The following is a 19,732-nucleotide window of genomic DNA, read 5'->3' on the forward strand; positions in this document are numbered from 1 at the left end:
CAACTGGCATGGTGAAATCATTTACTTCCTTGACATTATATTTAATGGGGGAAGATGCAAGGTTAGTGGGTCCCATTCCATTATGCTGTTCAGTTTTAATAGCATCTAGGGTTTCCTCACTTTCTTTGTTCGTACTCAGAGACTGGGGTACATTAACAGGGCTCAATTCGCTACATTCGAAATTAACAACCTCATCTTGTGAAGCATTTTGATTTGCTAATTCTTCATTCAAGGACCTTTCATTCATCATTTCCACATTTGATGTTACTGGGCTTAACATCCCTGTAAGTTTTCTTCTGCTTCTGAGTCCATTTACCATGATACCAGGCACGCACCAAGCGGACTGAACTTAACTCGAAATATTGGAGTTATTCCTTCTTTACATCTAGTTACCATGCTCTAATATCACACTACAACCACAGATTTTCGCAAGTTAATAGGTTAATGCAGCTACCAAGTCTAGGCGAATTTTAGCAATTCGTTCTTTCAGAGCTGAACGGTTCGATAAAGATCCCATTGAACCATCGATGTAAAAAGCAGAAATAAAGTCATAGGTGTATAATAGCAATTTAGGAGCAAAGATAAAGATTAGCAGCACACTAAGCACCCACCACCCGCCAAACAGCCTAACAGCCACTTACTATGGCACTTTCGATGCGCGCGCGCCTCACTAAATATAGAAAGCGAGGAGCGGACTGAACGTGTCAAGGGGACGGGACGCCAAGTGGGAAGCTGCAGGAAAGAGAAAGAAAACACCCAATAAAGCCCAAGACCATCCACAAGTCAAACCGCGAACCGCGGTAAGTCTCTTAGTAATTTAGTCCCAAGAAAGATCCTTTACTTGGATATTGTGGTCCTCGATGCGGTCTCCAGTGCAATGTTACGGCTCCAGAAAAAGCTTCCTCTTGCAGACGGCATCTCCTCTCACAACAAAAGGGGAAGGCAGCTCAACTCCTTAAGCAGCCCGGTATCAGCCTAACAGCCACTTACTATGGCACTTCTGATGCGCGCTTGTCCCTTTACTATGGGGGGGGGTGTGTTAGGAAAGATTCTCTTTACTGCACCTTTCCTTCCATCTTTATGGAACCCCTAAACTTTTTGCTTTGATTTTTCAATCTGACCTGTACTTTTTGCAGTACAGTGAAGCCTTAAGCTTCACTGTACTGGCCTTTGCTCACATATTATGGGGAAACTGATATGTCCTTAAGGCTATCAGTATTGGGAACAGTGTTTCCCTTAGTCTTGTGACTGTGTTGCTACTTGTGGTTACTTTTGTATCACATGTGGTAACTTTTTATCATTGCACACAGCAGCTTACACTGCAGTGCAATGGGGTTCATTTTCTTTTTGCCCTAGAGTAACACTCAAAGGATTTTATGGTTGTTCTGAGGTGCTTAAAAGATGGGCTGGCAGCAGCAGTGACTTTTCACCACTTTTTGGGGAATTTCGTGTTAGCTTAACCACGTTTGGCTACTTACTGTGGCTACTAGTCAGACATGGCAGTGCCACAAGGTTTTTCGCCCATTCTTTTTGCATCTTGTTGTTTAGCCTTCTTCCTGGCCTGAGAGGCCAGAAAGATCCTTATACAGACTTCCAGTGCCCGGGAAAGCAGGAGCTTTTGGCGGGCTACTGGAGGGCTTTGTGTGTTTGCAGGCAGGATGTGGGCTGGTTCAGTCTCACCCTAATACACATTTCGGCTCCTACCTGGCTTTTAGGATAAGAAGAGGGTCCCTGCATGAAATTCTCAGAGATCCTGGAAGAACCTGAAGGAGCCAGGAATCCGTCCAGCTGAGAAGACCCGCAAAGAAACCTGTAACCTGTCTGAAGGAGGCCATGACAACCAACTTCTGCTGCAGTCCTGGTGGAGCCCTGTCTGTCTCGTGATCTCCAGTAGGCCTGCAAAGGTGCTACAACCCCAGGAGTGGAGGGACCATCCATTCCCGAAGCCTACTCGGTGCCCAGCACAAAAACTGCCTTCGGAAGTGCCCGGGAATCGTCCTGTAGCTGACCAGATTTTTTTTTGGGCTACTGGGTTATCTTCGTTGCCGTTCCGAGTTTCCGCCTGAAACTTGGCAAACCCTCAGCTGCCACTGCAACGACACCCTCTGCGTCCTAGCACCAAGGGGACACGAGAAAGACTGGAAAGTCCGACCGCAGCTACTGAGTCCTGCTGCATCGCTGTACGTGGCATGCACGGTCCGAAACCTGCTTTTCTGACCCGCCTCCAGTCCCGAGAAGGATGCTGCATCATTTGTTTCTGCATTTCTTCATCAAGAGTCCTTGCACCAGCAAAAGATCCTAACCGGAGAATCACTCGAACCTGTAACCCGTGAAAATCGAGGACTGTGGAATTCAGTGGGAAAAGCAAGCCAGGACACCCCTCCTTTGTTCTGGAAAGTCTTGTGAAGATTCGGAGTGAGGGGGGTAAGTTAATGAGCTTTTAACATACCCCTACAATCCCATTGTAAGTCAATGGACTTATAATATTCTTTATCTAAAACCTATTGGCTTTGCCAATACTTGCCTTGGCAAGACTTCTAACTGTTGGGGGGAATTCTGGACACTGTCTGTCTTGCACCCTGGCTGTACGAATCCATCACTGGACCCCAGAGACCCTACCTACATTTCCTCCTGCCTCCTGAGTGCTGTGTCTTTGTATCCTGAACAACTTAGGGTTGGACAATCTTAGTTAGGGAACCTCTCTGTGGACCTTTTTTTGTGTGATACTCACCTATTCATTCCCTTGCAGGAGTAATTTTGATTGGTATTATGCACTTGAACCTGTGACTGTATATATGTATTTTAGTTTGATGGTATTGGTTGAAAAGTCTACTTGCTTGTGTTCCTTTTTCTTATAGTTTGTTTGGCCATAATTAAATAACTGTATTTGTATACATCCTGTCTAAGTGTAATTTGTGACTCCCATTGTGTGACCTCATTGTGGACCCTTTACACTCTCACCCCTCTGAAGATCTTAGCCTAGACCGCCTGTCACTGCTACCTTAAACTGGTTTGGCTACAGCTTCCCAGAGTTATCCCTGTCACAATATAGGTTGGCCTTATATACATCTGTCCACCAGGCCAGAGTATAGGAAATCAGTCTTAACACATTGGTGTACAGCGGTGGGAAAACCCTCCCCACATAACATCTGGGTGTTTTGTGAACAGGATCAGTGTTGGGTACCACAGTGTAGATCACTGGTAGTGTGTCCAGATTATACTTACACAAGACACTATAATATTTGATTGTCTTGTGGATATAAATCACCTACTAAACTATGTCATAATATAGGGTGGCCTTCTATACATCTGTCCACCAGGCCAGAGTATAGGAAATCAGTCTTAACATTCCCCAGTGAGTCCCTTCCGCCCGCCTTCCCTCGTTGCTCACCAGAATCACTGGGAGTCTCTCTGCAACCCCTTCGCCTAACTCCTTCTGCGTATGATTGTGTTGCCGCTACCAGGCAGGGCCAGCCGGCCCCCGTCTGTGGCACTGCTGAAGCCGCCCTCTGGGGACACAGTTCTCCCCCCTCTAACTCCTCAGGTCTCTGCGCGGTCCCATACATCACATCTCACTGCCGCCTCCTCCGATCTCGGCCAGTGGCCTAGGGCAGGATCTGCATTGTCTCCTTGTCTCCACTGTAGAGACTGTGTGATTATTATTCTGATCACACAGAATCCAAACATGATCATCACCAACAATGCTCCGAGGAACTTGAGAATATTCGCCAACCATTGTGCAAACCATGAGAAAGATCGATGTAAACCAGAAATCATCTGCAATATCTTCTACCTCATCTTCCACCTTGATGTGCAAATTCGTTAGCAACATTATGGCCTCTGTCAAGGTCCCAGTTTTGTCATTGTGAGAAGGTATGAATGTGCAACATGATTCTTCGATTCTGGCACAAACACCTCCATCCATGGCTGTAATCATGTAATCATGTCCAGAACATATCTATTCTGAAGAGTCATCAGTCTTATGGCTCTCAACTCTTCTTTGATAGCATTGAATCCCTTTATGGTAGAGTTGATCGTCTGCAGGAGCTCCCAGCAAGTGATTTGCAACCACTTTGCATTCGCCATCATCTGGATTCCTGGCATGAAGATTGTCGCGAACACTGCTGAAGTCTGACTGAATAACCTGTGTTCATATGGAATAGAATCAAAGACTTCTATTGATTTAGCTGAAAAGTAGTTCCCCCTCTTTGTTCGATTGAGAAATTCAAGTGATCTCCTCTTCCTTAGATGAGCATCTGCTTTTGAAAACTCTCCAATGTTCAGTTCACTCTTCGAAATTACCAATGCTGGAACATGAACGATCACTATAGCACAGAGCCCTCCCCAGTCCCTGGGCAACTTCATATAAGCTCTGGATCCACAGGTCCAGTAGTGGTCCATTATCAATACTGTTCCATCCTTCGTTCCTGGTACATGGAAAATCGCACCTCCCTTGTGCCGTTATTTCTGAAGCATAAGGATGCATTTGCCAGAGGTACTATTTGCAAAGGTCCTCCTTTATCATCAACCCATGTCAGCAACTTTGCAATGTTCGGCCAATGGTGTTGGCATTCATTTTCTGCCTGCCACACAATTGCTTCAGGTCGTCCGTCAGCGCTGGCGCCTTGCACACAATCAGGCCTTCCTCCCATCCATCTGGAGAAAGCACTGTTCCCTTGATGTTCAGCTAACCTCTCTCCTTACATCCTCGTATTTCTTCAGGGTCATTTACTTGACAATTGAGCTTCTTGTTTATTTCCCATCTGATTCCTGCTCCGTACATTCCAGGCTGTTCATATCTTATCACATGATCTCTGATGTGGGGTCTCTCTCTTGTCTTTAAATCGTGCACATAATCATCTTCTTCTGGAGCTGTCTTCTCAGACACCCATACCAAGGATGCTGTTTGACCCCTGAACTGACCTCTCGTATGGCAGAGTGCAACGTGCGTCAGGCAGTGAGCTTTCTGAACTGCTACTTCTATAGCTATGGATATCTTAGAATTCTCCTTGGCATAAGGTATGAGAGCACACACATAGCAACTCTCCTTAGAGGTTCTCTCTCCTACCCTTTTCATGCGCTTTCATGCGCTGATACCACATGTTATTCCCCAAATGTGTTGTACTGTCTAGATAATTATTTAATTCATAATCATCTTCCCTTGTACTTCTCCTGTGTCCCCCTCTCATCAAGAGGGTGCATGCATAATGCCCATGAAGTATATAAATAAGGGTCCTTCCTACAGGGGGAGTCATAGGAACACTTGTCAGAGAAATTAGTGACCTTACATGTGTCACTGGTGTAGGAATAATCACAAAGGGCCTTGGTCTTTCTGTAACAGATAATTCTGCATAAGTCACTGGAGTGGGAAGAATCGAAGGGACTTCTACCTTGCTTGGCCCAATGAAGTATGGATTAGCAAAATCAGAAAAAAACAATAATGAATGCTGAGCATGTGTATATTATGTACCAATACATCAATCCCCACCATCAACGATTTTCCTCATGTCGTTGAGTTTGCTCACTTTCCAAAACTGCACCATTCTCGACAGTCCTCATTATGCCTGTATACTGTTTTAAGGAAGGAAAAAACTTTTTCAATCAGGCAACTCTGTTAAATGGTCAGGTAACTGCAGGATCTGTTCAACTATTGCCACAAGCAGCCTCCTGATTGCAGTGCCATTTTTAGGATCGTGCAGAAACATATGTGTATTAGTACTGCACCCAACAAGAGTAGGATAGGCTCTAAGAACAAAAACGAAAACAGCGAGAAGGAGCCTCTGGACATCGACATCGGATAGGACCATTGATTTATCTGAACAGAAACTCAGTGAGGAATGAGTCTGGAAACTGCTCACGTTTCCAGTCATCGAATTCAAACTCCAGGTTTGGCATGTTTAGTACGTTAATACTTTCTAAAGTCCAATTCAAAAGATTCTTGTGACTCAAGAGTTTAGTTTTGCACTCCTGTTATATTATCTATAAAGAGTGTCCGGGGTGAGCCACAGGCCAAATGCACATGTGCATTTATTTAGTCAGCAGCCTTAGCGTCCTTCTTCCTTGTCATCGATCAAGTCTGCACATGCTGAACTTCTTCTTCTTGTCTTGTTTGAATCGACTGTTGGGGGTGCTTCGATCTCACCAGCGTAAGGCTTTACGTCGTTCAAATGTATCCATGCGTGGCTCTCTTGGACTTTTACTGCTGAGGGAGTAACATTTTCTACAACAAAGGGACCACTTAAGCGGGGCTCGTGCCACTTCCTTGTGAAGTTACGCACTGGAATTGAATCTCCAACAAATAGTCTAGGTACAGGTAGTAATTCCATAGTTCTGGTTGCTGAATGGTCGTCATCTGTGCCCTGAGACAGACCGCCCCCTTGCGTTTGAGTTGATCTATAATGACAGAGATACTAGTGGCCATACATGTGAAATAAGCACGTAACTCATTTCCTAATATTTCTGCAGTCTTCTGGGCATCACTTCTGCTCCTCGATAGAGGAGACAAAGGCATTCTCATTCGCCTCCCTGTCACTAACTAATGGGGTGTGAGGTGGTTGTCCAACCCAGGTTGATTCCTCAATGCATATAATGCAAGGGGCAGGCAATACATCCATCCCTTCTTTAGTGTCAATTTCAATTATGCAATTCTCTCTTTCAGGAGACCCTTGAGTCTCTCACATATCCAGTTTGCTTGCAGGTGATAAGCAGAAGAAAACGTGTGCTTTATACTTAACAGGCTAATCTGTTGAAGTACTTCATTAACAAAATGGGGCCCATTATAGGATCTCAACACCTCACACACTCCCCATCTGGGAAAGACTTCTCAGACTAAAAACTTCACTATGCAAGTGGCATCAGGGTTTGTACAAGGACCTGCTTCAATCCACCTAGAAAAGGGACACACCACCACTATCATATACCTGTATCCACTACATACTTGCAGCATATCAACATAATCGATATGTAAATGCTTAAAAGGACCGTTCGGTCGAGCAATTACTACTCTGATCATTCACAGTGTATGGCCAGCGGTAATCTTTTGACATACAATGCAATATACTACATAAAATGCAACGTGTTCTAACAGATTCAGTACAAACCAGTCCTCCGCAATAGCTGCTGCGAGGCTTTTCCTTAGTTACATGCGCAGGGTAGTGCCGCTGTTCAAGCGCTACCCTTAAGAAGGCTACAGGCATCACCAGTTTTCCAGTGCTGTCCTGTCACCACAATGCTTCAGAGGGGAATAAAGAACACCCCGTTTGTTTCCACAATTCTTGCTCTTCCTGTGGTGCACCGCCTTGAACCTTCATCAACTGTGTTCTTGACAAATGATTAAACCCTTCATTTAGAATCATCATTTTTTCCTTTACATCTTGAGTATCAAAACTTTCATTATCTGGTGAATATTCAACCCTTTTGGCCTCTTCGTCTGCGGTTTCGTTCCTGCAAGAGATAAAGTCAGTTTGGCTTAATATGTACTGCACATTTAACTATTGAAACACTTGTGTATAGGCACGTTATAAATGCCATATCATATCATAGCGATGGCTACTGGGTGTTGTAGTGCCTTAATAAGCCTGTCCAATAATGCTGCGTGTTGCACTGGAGTGCCATCCGCTCGGAGGTAGCCCCTCCTTTTTCAACGTGCTAGCCCTGCACGTACGGTTGACATCACATAGGCGTAGTCATAGTACACCGTCTCTTCCTGCCCTGCATGATTTTTGAGCATGACAATAAGCGCCACTAATTCTGCTGCTTGCGTTGAAAGGTGAGACGGTAGTCTTTCACTTGCTACAACTTCAAATCCCCCATTTGCTCTATGCCTCATCACGGCAGCACCTGAACACCTTTCCCCATCAGTTTGATACATTTTTGAAGACCTGTCAATAAAGTGAATCCCCCCGCTAACGCATTTTCCTTTACGCATGGGATGTCATCATAGAATTTGCATAGTTAGCGCAATCATGCACATGCTCACCCTCTCCCACAGGCTCGGCTACAAACGTGTCAGGGTTCAATATTTTATACCTGACAATTTTGATTGCTGGATTCGATATAACCACCTCATTTGCAGAAGCCCTCTGAGACGTCAAGGTGCCCTTAGGTTTCTCCAAAATGAAAAACAACGCATGCTCAACAAACAATGTCATAGAACACCCCATCACAATACTAGTAGACTTCTCTATTGAGAACGCGGCTGCTGCTAGCAACTGTTCACAAGGAAAGTTCCCTCTTATCACTGGATCTAAAATCGCACTGTAATATGCCTGGGGTTTTTACCCCAATGTAGTCCTCTGTTTAAGCACTGCTGTCATGACTGTCCCAATCGTATGTGAAAACAAAAAGAATTCCTCATCATAATTGGGAATTCCTAAAACTGGAGCTGTACAAATTGCTTTCTTCAACTCTTCAAATCCTCCCTCCATTTCCTCAGTCCATTCTATTGTTTCCTTATTCACCTGTGCTTTCTTCAGAGCATGCAAAAGGTGTCTTGTGTAGGAACTATAATCAAATACCCATGCTCTAAAATAGTTGCATAATCTCAAAAACTGCTGCATTTGCTTTATCGTGTGCAGTTTTGCTGTTTGCATAATTGCCTCAGCTCTTTCAGGTGTGACTCTCTTGCCATCATGTGAGATCAACTGACCTATGCACAACATCTCTTCTTGACAATACTGCAACTTCTCTTTATCTACCTTATATCCTTTGTCAGCTAAAATAGTAATTCGCTGAATCAAGTCTTGTCTGCACTCATCGTCTGTCGTGCTACAAACCAAAATATCATCTATGTACTGTAGCGCAGCACTTTTCAAATCAATATTGCCTAAGTCCATCTGCAGGACCCTATAAAAGATCGATGGAGACTCACAGTACCCTTGGGGCAAATTAGTGCTCTTCAGTTCAGTTTGCCGAAACGTAAATGACGTCAGGTCTTGGGAGTCCTTATGCAACGGGATTGAGAAAAAACATTTTTTCAAATCAATCACTGTAAAATACGGTGCTTCTGCTGGCATACTACATAGTATCGTGGCCAGTTTAGAAACTAAAGGAAACTCTGCCTCTACAATCTGGTTAATTGGTCTCATGTCTTGTATAAATCTCCATGACCCTTCCTTCAATTTTTTCGCAGGGTACGCTGCGGTATTACACAGTTACTCTGATGTCACTAAGAAACCTTGTTCCATTAGAGCCCAAATAGTCTTAAAAATACCCTAATCCACCTCTCGAGACATGGGATACTGTTTTGCTCGAGGTAAAATTGCTCCTGGCTTCAGCTTAATCTTAACCTCCCCTATCCTCTTCAATAGACCCACAAAGAATTTGGTACCTTTTCTAAGTCTTCATCAAAGAATGTTGGACGCTGCCGCACTATCACCATTCGCTGTGGAATCTCTTTTTTCTCTATCCTGATCCAATATGTAATACTGATCTCAAATATTACTTCATCATCTAATGGATCATCTCGGAACATATCCTCATCAGTAACATCAGTCAATCTATACCCTTCACCAATGACAATCACTGTTCTCCATGACATGCCCTCGTCATCTGTTCAGTCTAGCATGGCCATTTCCTCTCACACTATGGCTGCATTTAACTCTAGGGGAATAGTCTGCCCCCCTTCTCCGTCCATAGGTATCTGTGGCCTAAACAAAAATTCATCAGGTATGCTCATAATCTTTCCCACTAATCTGGGTAGCCATGTCAACAGAATGCGTACCCCATAAAGAAAGACTTCTGTCTCTACTGGAATTCGTCGCAGAGCAATTTGCCCTGTAAATACCAATATAAATTCACCCACATTCATATAATGTATCCCTGGAGTAGAACACACTATACCTTCATCATTAAACTAAATCGTCATATTAAACTTCGTCATTTAATCTCGTTGTAAAATATTAACCAGTGTCAGCCTTGAATACAATAATGCAACAGACATGTCACACTCTCCTATAGAGACTGGCAATTCATCAGTAAAAGGAACTCTGCTTGTAGCTCCAGAGAAACCGTGAGCATTCATGGCATTTCTCGACATTGGATATTTTCCCTCTCGTATAAACGAACGAGTAGTCCCAGTGACTACAAAAACAGATAAAGATTTGCCTCCAATCGTCACATCAACCCTTGGTTCCTCTTGGGGGTCGGGTGTCACTGATAGTACTAAACATATCAAGTCACCCTGTGAGCTGTCTTATTGTGGGTACATGCATATCCCTGTACCTGTAAAAGGACTTCCTCCCACCAAAGTGACACCCCCTACTCGAGGTGTCAGTAGCTGCCCTGTGTTTGCATTCTGCTGTATTTGCATGGGTGTGTGCTGTGACTGCTCTTGCGACAGATTCAATGCTGCTTGCTGTGGCTGCAATGCCTGTTGCATTTGCGGCGCTTGTGCTCTATACACTGTCTGATCTTGGGCAAACCCGTCCCTAGCGTGTGAACTATATGCTGGAGAATAAGCTGTCCCCCCTCTTGAGAATTGCCCATTCTGTACATACCCTTTGCTTCCACATGTGCACGCAATGTGCCCTGTCATCCCACATGTCCAACATACAGGAGGAGCTCTTCTGAATAGCCCCCCTTGGTTGAATCCTCCTTGGACATTCTGATTGCATATTCTGAAAACCGCCTTGATTATTCCGAAAATCACCCCTTCCTCTGTAGCCCATTCCTTTGTTTTGTGGCATAAACCCTTTCCCTCCTTGATCCATCTGGCTGGTTATTTGCCTGTCACTGCTTGCTGTATTCCCAATCCTTCTCCGCTTGTCAATACTGCCCCTTCTATGCCATACTTTGACAATTTCTTCTGAACTAACTTGGCTTCCTCAAGTTTTCTAGCATCTTCCTTCTTCTTATTTTTCTCTTGCAACAGCCAACAGTGATGCTCTATGGTCAACTGTATTTCTGCCCATGGCTTCGCTTCCATTCCCACTAGTTTCTTGAGCTGTCTCTGTACCTGTTCTGGCAATCCTTCACATAAAATGTGATAGAATACTGACACTGTCTTCCCCCATAGTTCCTGCATTTCAAGAGTCCACCGTTCCTGAATACTTTGAATGTAAGCAAGCAGACCTTCGTCTTCTCTCATCTTACATGCCATAATTGCACCCATATCTGACGTGTCAGGATACTGCACCGTAAGTGCTCTCCAGACATCTGCTCTACAATTGTTAAATGGCGCTGTGTTCTGTGCCGTGGTACTTGAATATGCTGCTCTCGTCCAAATGTCATTGGCCCTTTCCCCAAGAATAGCTGCTAGGAGACCCTTAATGTTCCCTATTGCTAGAGTATTTCCTCCTGTCATTTTTTCTAGCTCATAAATCCATTTCCCCGCACCCACCGTTAAACTGGGAAGTTTACATCTTTAGTTATCCAAATCCATTTGCGGCCATTGAATATACTGCAGTCTAGCCCCTCCTTTCTCCAATAAAGGGAACTGCATGAACCCAAATCCGCAATCGGCTCCTATTGTCTGCCTATCCATAGTGGGGACAATGGTTCCTGATCGTCTTCTACCTGGTAACGACCTCGGCCTGTTCACATATGGTGGCAACTCTCCCTTCTCGCTATGCGATCGTCCTTTAGGTCGCTCTGGATATGGTATAGGATCTGGCGTCCTATCCTTAGGTTGCTCTAAATCGGACCACCTTACTTCCCTGTCTGTCTGCAGACATCCATCAGGACTGCATGCACTTACTCCCTCCTCCCCACATAAGATTTCTCTCTCTTCGTCTGACATATTTAGGCCCCAGCTGGTATGGTTTTTGTGCCCTTCACCCTTATTTAAAGTCAGCCTGTCTAAGGACAATGCTCTGTGCTTGAGACAAAACAGGTATTTTTCCTCACTTTGTAATTGGAGGACCAGGGATTGTTCTCCCTTCCCTCGGCTTCCCAATTCGCTGCTTTCCCTTAAGTCTTGATATGCCTTATCGATCCTATCTCCGATGCTCCCTATGTCAAAATTCTCCTCTACGGTTACCTTAGAAGGCCCTGACATTGGTCCCTGTGACGGAAGGAACTCCTCTATATTGCCCGATGATATTACTGGACTTGGTTCCATTAACTCCTTCTGAATGTGATCAATATCGCGCTCCCTTTGTCTTTTTTTTGCTTCATTTCTTTGTCTAATTCTCTTTGCTTTCTTGCGTCCCATCTAACTCTTTCCTCTTCATGTCTTTTCTCCTCTCTTCTTTCGTTTGCCCTTTGCTGTTCTTCCCTTCGTCTCTGCATCCTTTTATCCCTTAATTTCTGTGCTTCCTCCTCTTCTCTCTTCCTTTCTTGCCTATCTTGTTCTTCGATTGCTCTCTGCCTGTTGTCATACTTCCTTTGCTCCTCTTCCCTTTTTTCCTTCTTTTGCTGTTCTTCCTGATACATCTGTTCTTGTTTTTGTCTATTCTTTCTCTTGTACTCATCTACTGTCAGTCTTTTCTCTCGTTCCTTGTCTTTTCTATCCTGTTCGTCTTGATCTTCCCTTTGCCTAACTTCCTCAATACTTTTCCCATCGATCTTGAGCAATATCTGTCCACCCATCCATTCGTTCTGTACAAGCGTTACCTCATCAGCTTTATCCTTTTCCCCTTTCCATCTCTTAATCTCTCGTTATATGTCTGTGGTCACATTCGATCGTTCGCTTTTCTCCTGCTTGTCCTGTAAGATCTTAAAGATCTCCTCCTTTCTTCTAGTCTCTTCTGGACTATCGTCACTGCTGTAGGCAGGTGGTTCATATATCAGATTACTATAGCCTGTCACCACTTTTAGTTTTAACGGATACAATCCTACATCTTCTGTACTATCGCTGTTTACTTCTGGTGAGTTAAGCGGAGCAGAAGGCTGAACACCTTCCTCCCTACACTAATTAAGCATCCAGTCCTCAGAAGGCAGATCCTCCCGCTCCTCCTGCTACATCTTCCAGAGCTCTAAAATAGCTAATTTCTTCTCCAATTTCTTCCCTGTGTATGCAGTGTGAAAGTATGTGGTCATGTTTTGCAAAACCGCTTCTGTCAGCGATCCCCCTTGTGGCCATGGCAAGAACATTTTGTCTGCTGTGCCCTTTACCCACTCTGCACTACACTGTCTGAGCTTAGGCACGTGTTTTGGCAAATCTTTACACAGGTGCATCAGTGGAGAAATATTCCCATTGTGACAAGTCTCAATTGACTGTCATTACTTACCATTAGTTACACAGATAAGTTTCCGAAAAACAACAAATATGAGCACGCTCCAACCTTCGCCGCTCAAACCCTCTACTTCTCAATTATCTCAATCTACCTTTTCAGTCTGCGCCAACAATGACCTAAAGTAGATAATAACTTTTTTATCTCAACTACAACTTCACAGCTTATTTTCTTTTCAATTACAAAATACACACACAGACAGGCTGGTCGACTTTTCACATGTACACCATGGTACTCCTTTTCTCCTAGCCCATAAAATACCCTGATTGGAGTTTGAGTCATTCCCTATCATAAAACTATTTATGCGCCACCTAGTTACCCGCGTGGGGTTTTGAAATGACTCCTTCTAGACCTGCCTTGAGGTAGGAAACAGGGCTCTATAAAACGCTCCTCGTTTAAACGCTCCTCGTTATATACTAAACATTCTTTGTTTATACTAGACAACCCCCGTTACCTTTCTATTTTACCACAATCCCATCCCCTTATTTTGCCATTCCCTTCAATCTACTCACCCTCACCTGAAGAAGTTGATGATTGCAGTGATGCAGATTTTTTCCACTGTCAAGGTTGTTTTCTCACCCATTCCCCCAAGAGAAGTATTGGACGATGCCGGTGTAATTTGTCCCCAACCACAGCTCAAAAGGTGTCTTATGAACAGAGGCAATCCTGCATTTATGTGCACTGATGGGATGTTCGCCACCCACTATGAGAGCATGAATTTCCATGCAAATGGCATTTCTTTGAATGCCATTGTCAATACTATTTTCTTGTGCACTGTGCACAAAGCGGTGCCCATAATTCGGTAAAAATTGAAGGAGGAGAAGCAAACAGAAAGTTATACAAAGAGAAAAAACAAAAAAGGTGGTTTGCAAGCATGTATAAAAACATTAAAAAAAACACAGAAAAAAACTTTTCAGAGGGACAACTAAAGACCCAATCGCCTACCCTGTTTCCCACTTTCCCTCCTTCCCCCAGCTTCCTAGCACGAGAACTCAGCAGATTCCGCTGTAGTTTCCGGATTACATGTGCTGCATCCAGCCATTTTCAGGATGGGAGCCATGGAAATGGGACTGTGTAGTGAAAGACACTGCTCAATAAGGTTTGTGGTTGTGGTGTGTACGCAAAAACTGTGGCAGAAGGTCTCTTTGTACAAAGAAGTGCAGAAGGCTATGGTGGATGTGTGCAAGGTAAGGGCGGAGGTAGCATGGGCCCGACATCAGAGAGTCACCAGGTAACCAGTGCAGAATCAGTTTCCACCAGGCAGTCAGCCGGGGAAAGGAGGAGAAAAAGCAGACGCAAAGACAAAGGCTTTGAAGTTTTTCTGGAACCGGCGATGGTTCTCCTCAAGTTTCCGGGAGGCAGGGAGGCTGTTGCAGAGAGAGGCCCCAGCCGGAAAAAAAAACATCTACCACCAACTGGTTGACCAACATCAGCAACATTTGTGATGTCATCTTTGATGTCATGGGTGTTAGTCCTTGCAGTGCACAGGGGTAGCGCAGGTTATGGTTGCTCAGCTTACCATAACTTGTGAATTTCTGGTGGTTTTTGGTTTTACCTGTGACCATAACGTCCCTGAAACAACGTTTTTCCATTGACATTGAATTGCCTAGGTTTTGAGTAGCGCAACTTAACCATAATGTCCCTTTAACAACGTTTTTTCAGTGATATATATATATATATATCACTACAAAAAAAACTTTGTTGAGGGGACGTTATGGTTAAGCGGCCCAATGAAAAACCTGTGCACTTCACTAAAATAAAATGTTCGCCCTACACATTTTGGTTCAAATTAAAAACGAAAAACCCCTGAAATTCGCCAGTTATGGCAGACTGAGCCCCCTTACTTGCCATTGCCACTGTGCACTGCTAACAGTAACACCCAGAACATGAAAGATGTCATCTCAAATGTCACTGATGACATCACTGACAACATCACATGTTTAGCCCCTTTGTTTTCGTTCACTGCCATATCTATATATGTACATTCAGTAAAAGAACTTTGTTAAAGGGATGTTATACTTCACAGTGAAACCAAAAAACACTGCACATTCCCCCATTATGGTAAGCTAAGTAACCATAACTCGCACCATTTACGTGCATTGCTAAGACTAACACCCAGGACATCAAAGATGACATCACAAATATCATTGATGACATCACTGATGACATCACATGTGAAAATAATGTTGATGAAAACTTCCTTTTAAATTTGAACCATAAGTGGAGGGCAAACATTTTTTTTAGTGAAGTGCACAGGTTTTTCTTTGGGCAACTTAACCATAATGTCCCCTCAACAAAGTTTTTTTTTCTAGTGAATTTTACAGGTTTTTGGGTGGGCAACGTAACCATAACGTCCCTGTAGCAAAGTTTTATTTAACTGAATGCCATAGGTATTTAGTAGTGTAAATGCATCATAACAGTACTGTAACAAAAATGTTCTACTACATTTATCAGAGTTCTAATAGTAACACATAGGCATACTACTGAAGTAACTGCCCACCTTTCGAAGAATTCCACATTATCATATGCTGGCGCACAGCATGGGGGCGTGTTCGAAAAGTCATATACACTTCACAATGACATGTGTAACTGGTTGATAGTGCAAAAGTACATTGGGTATTCTTGTAGGAACTTGTTACTGCAAAAGTTCCGGCGCAGAACTCCACAATGCAAGTGTGCAACACAATATAAGCAAGAGTGCATACCGACGTATCTGGATCATTAACCCTCATTACTCCCCAAAGAGTGGGGGATGAATGCCATTAGCAATCGAGATTTTACAGCAGTAATCCGTGGTACCAAGAAAGAGGATTTTTTGTCTTCAACCGGAATGCCTATGGCGTTCCCGGCTAAAGAAGACACATCCTTTTTCAAGATGGCCACCATAGAAAGGGAAGACGGGTGTTGGATAGAAAGCCTTCTTCACTTTCCATTGCAGGCTGCAGAAAGCAAAAATGAAACTGTGTGACTGTAATAGCAGCACCACATTTGTGTTCCTTGAGAAATGTGTGGTTATGAGCAAGATCTTTACCAGAAAGGCAGTCCCTGGTGGACATTGCGAGCTCAATGCAATGTTTTGTCCCTTACAGTAAAGACCTGTAGCCAAATCCCCGACATTGTGGCCACTAACCATACATAGAGGCTACCCCTCAGAGACGGAAGCTGTACCATTGATTTGTTATGTACACAACGGAACTTGTTAAATATGAAAACACAATCACATGCACAACACAAAGCTTTTCCGTTGTTGTCAATGACCTTTACATACATGTGTTGTACATGTAGTCATTTTTTCTGTAAAAATGTGTGTAAAAAACGCAAAGGAGTAGTGTACTTACGTTGACATAAAATCCCAAACAAACTCTGTGATGTGAAGCGCAATGACGTCAGAAATACTGGAAGCAAACCAGTACCACTGACCTTTCAACACATAATTTCGTAAGGGGCACATGTCGAAAAACATTTCTGTGCATAAGGCATCTGGGTGACAGAAATTGGCCTGACGGTGACAGAAATTGGCCTGACGGCACTAAAGCATATGAGATGGGCCTGACCCTCCCGTAGCCAATGCAAGTGGTGTGCAGTACCTTTCTCCATAACGTTCCTTGGCAGCTTAAACAAATGCATCCATATGGACGTACGTGCCGTGATGTAGCACCTACAAAAGAACACATTACGACCTGCAACGTAGCATACCACATTGTGAAAACAGAGAGTACATTTGTAAAGAAAACACTAAAATTTAATAATTAGTACAGTAGTTTTATTTCACAATAAACTGAGCGAAATGATCGCCCTATGCAATTAGTAAAGTAGTTTTGTTTCACAATGAACTGTGCGAAATGATCGCCCTATTCACATTTCCATAGAAGTATTAAGTTTGTCTCTTTGGTCGACAATGAAAATGTTAAAGGCCACGTTGTTTTTTTTCACACACAGAAAGTAAGCGTTGCTGCCAAAGTAGTTGTTTTTCTCCCACATTGATGTGCAAGACCACATCAACTGCTGTGATCTACACCACCAGAAAGGATGGAATGTTACTTCTTATGGCAACAGAAGCGTAAGGACACAGAGGGCCGACACGATCATCCCAGTGATTTATGACGCTCAGACAACCGGTGATGAACAGTTGCATTTGATGGTTAAAAAAGCCGTCACTCGGCAGCTGTAATCCGTGACAATCACATTAGGGAAGGAAGTATCTGAGGGGGAAAGGGGAGATAAAACATGTATGAATACACAACATTTGGATAAACCAAAGTTGTAATACATAACATTTTCAGTAAAAATGTAATTGAATAGGAGGAAATGTAGTGGGACCCTATGGACGGCGACAATGTACAATGTCCATAATGGGGAAAATAAATCGAACGCCACAGAAAGCTGGAACATCGTTATTAATAATAAAATGTTTGTTTGGAAGTAGCTGAGCGGTGGAAGGGGAAATAAAACGTGTATCACTACATAACCTCTGTACAAAACAAAATTATAACACATACTTTTTTTATTAAATATTATTTTAATTTGGGGAAATGTAGTGGCACCATACAAACGGCGACAATGTGCAATGTCCATAATGGTAAAAAAAATTGCAACGGCACATAAAACTTGTAATTCATTAGGAAAAATATATATTTTTTTACAAAGTGAAAAATAACATCAATTCGGTATATAGGCGGCAAAAATACACTTACATGATGTGGACCGCCTCCATTGCATTTGCTGCAGTCAGACAGTAGTGTATGTGGAAGAGTGGCTCTTCGGGAACTAATTTTGCATGGTCGGTGCAAACGTTTTTGAAGCATAACCTTATCAAACGATATGTTTTTCAAAATGTTACTCCCTACATTCTTTCTACTTTTTCCCTGTACCTTAAGGTTAAAAAACAAGGTACCCTTATGGGTGTTGACAAATGTACGGCCGTACTGAGCTCGTATTGAAAAGAGAAAATGCAGTGACCTTCACTCCGTATGCAAATACATTCTCATTTTGCAACAACATATCAGCAGCTATTCATGAGAACCGCTACTCCCGTACACGTGCAGAAGAGCTTTGTGTACGAAATAGTGCAGGTGGCTGGCTCAGATTTCAAACAGTAGGACGCCAGCCTGACTGCAGTAATGTTGTTTATATATTGTGAAATGGACGCATTAAGTTCATTTCGCACAATGAGTAGCAAGTCCCACTGTACCGTATGACAGTGCTAACAAGAATATTTCACTGTTTAACTTTCTACTACCATGTATCATTAACACTCACCTTTCGAAACAGTGTTCCATAAGTGTAACAAGTGCATTGGTGTCTTCTTCGTTTAGGTATGTTAGCGGCGATGTTCGCGTTCAACAGAAAACAAAGTAAACATGGCGGACGTATCGAAAGATTACGACGCACTTCACGCTGTGCCACAACCAATCGGTGAAAGCACAACATGGTCATGGGCAGCACGCCACGGATTAGCCAATTGCAATCTTGTCCACGGAGCGAACAGGGAAGTGTGACTGCGGAGCGGACATAGATATCACTAATTTCTAGAGACATACTTTTTGATCGTTTTTAAGAGAACTACTGGATGGATTGTCACAACATTTACAAAAGCACACCTTTGCGCCCATGCCCCTGCCACTGCCACAAATTTGGTGCAAATCCGTCCAGAGTTTTGGCCTGTAGCCGTGTGCAAAGTTTTCCCCCATTGAGTCTATGGGAAAAGAGATGTTTTGGGAGCCCCCCCTACAACTTCGCCCCCCCCCCGGACCAAACATCACCAAACTTTGCATAAAAATTCAGAGTGGGCCATATACTTTTTTTGCAAAGTTTGGTGAGGATTCGTCCAAGTGGAGCAGAGTTATAAGCCGCCCAAAAAGTGCTCTTCCTATGGAAACAGCAACTTAACCATAACTACACAGCCACTACTGTGGCTGTGTAATATATATATATATACATATATATATATATATATATATATATATATATATATATATATATATATATATATATATATATATATATATATATACATACATATATACATATATATATATATATTGGCAGCACCGCCTGTAGTCTATTCACTATGTACAGCTAGCCTTCATGATTACTTAATCTACTTGCATTTCAGCATTTGTACAATTATAAAACGGCTTACATTTTCTTCAGGGCTCTCTGCACGTGCAATCTTCATTCTGTACATGAAATATTGTTTTCTTCACCATCAGATTCAATAAGGTCTATTCACCTTCTCCATTAGCATCTCTTCTGGGTGCGTCATTTCTGCTTCATGTGACGTCACCAGTCTTCTCTTTCATTCATCTTCATACTTCTTCCGGTACTTCCTTTAAGAGACTGTCATTTCTCTGTGGGTACATCATACAGGGCTTTCTCAATGGATAACTTGTTTTGGAGATTCTTCGCAGTATAGGGACCATTATTGGCGTTGTGCATGTCGCAATGTACGGCTTCCAACACCAGGTCCCTTGCCAAACTCATTGACCGAACCGCCTACTCCCAACTAAATGCCTTTGTCGAAACCAACAATCTCCTAGACCCCGCTCAATTAGGTTTCA

General features: G+C 43.2%; 1 protein-coding gene and 1 long non-coding RNA gene across 3 annotated transcripts in view; one reads left to right on the forward strand and one right to left on the reverse strand.

Annotated features, from left to right (window-relative positions):
* Nucleotides 1–19,732, reverse strand: part of LOC138582318 (retinol dehydrogenase 7-like) — a 230,169-nt gene that overhangs the window by 56,869 nt on the left and 153,568 nt on the right. Inside the window, exon 5 of one of the 2 annotated variants that reach the window (XM_069653538.1) lies at nucleotides 16,938–17,374. The exons of the other annotated variant lie outside the window; for it this stretch is intronic. Coding sequence (XP_069509639.1) covers nucleotides 17,280–17,374 — 95 coding nt within the window. The 3' untranslated portion in view covers nucleotides 16,938–17,279. Of the gene's footprint in view, nucleotides 1–16,937; nucleotides 17,375–19,732 lie in introns of those variants that run through there. 2 annotated transcript variants of the gene reach the window in all.
* LOC138582319 (uncharacterized) overlaps nucleotides 1–19,732 on the forward strand; it is a 76,004-nt gene that overhangs the window by 35,387 nt on the left and 20,885 nt on the right. The gene's annotated exons all lie outside the window — the stretch shown is intronic.

Source organism: Ambystoma mexicanum, chromosome 3q, assembly GCF_040938575.1.
Source record: "Ambystoma mexicanum isolate Mex_15411 chromosome 3q, UKY_AmexF1_1, whole genome shotgun sequence".
In the NCBI taxonomy this organism is placed as follows: Eukaryota; Metazoa; Chordata; class Amphibia; order Caudata; family Ambystomatidae; genus Ambystoma; species Ambystoma mexicanum.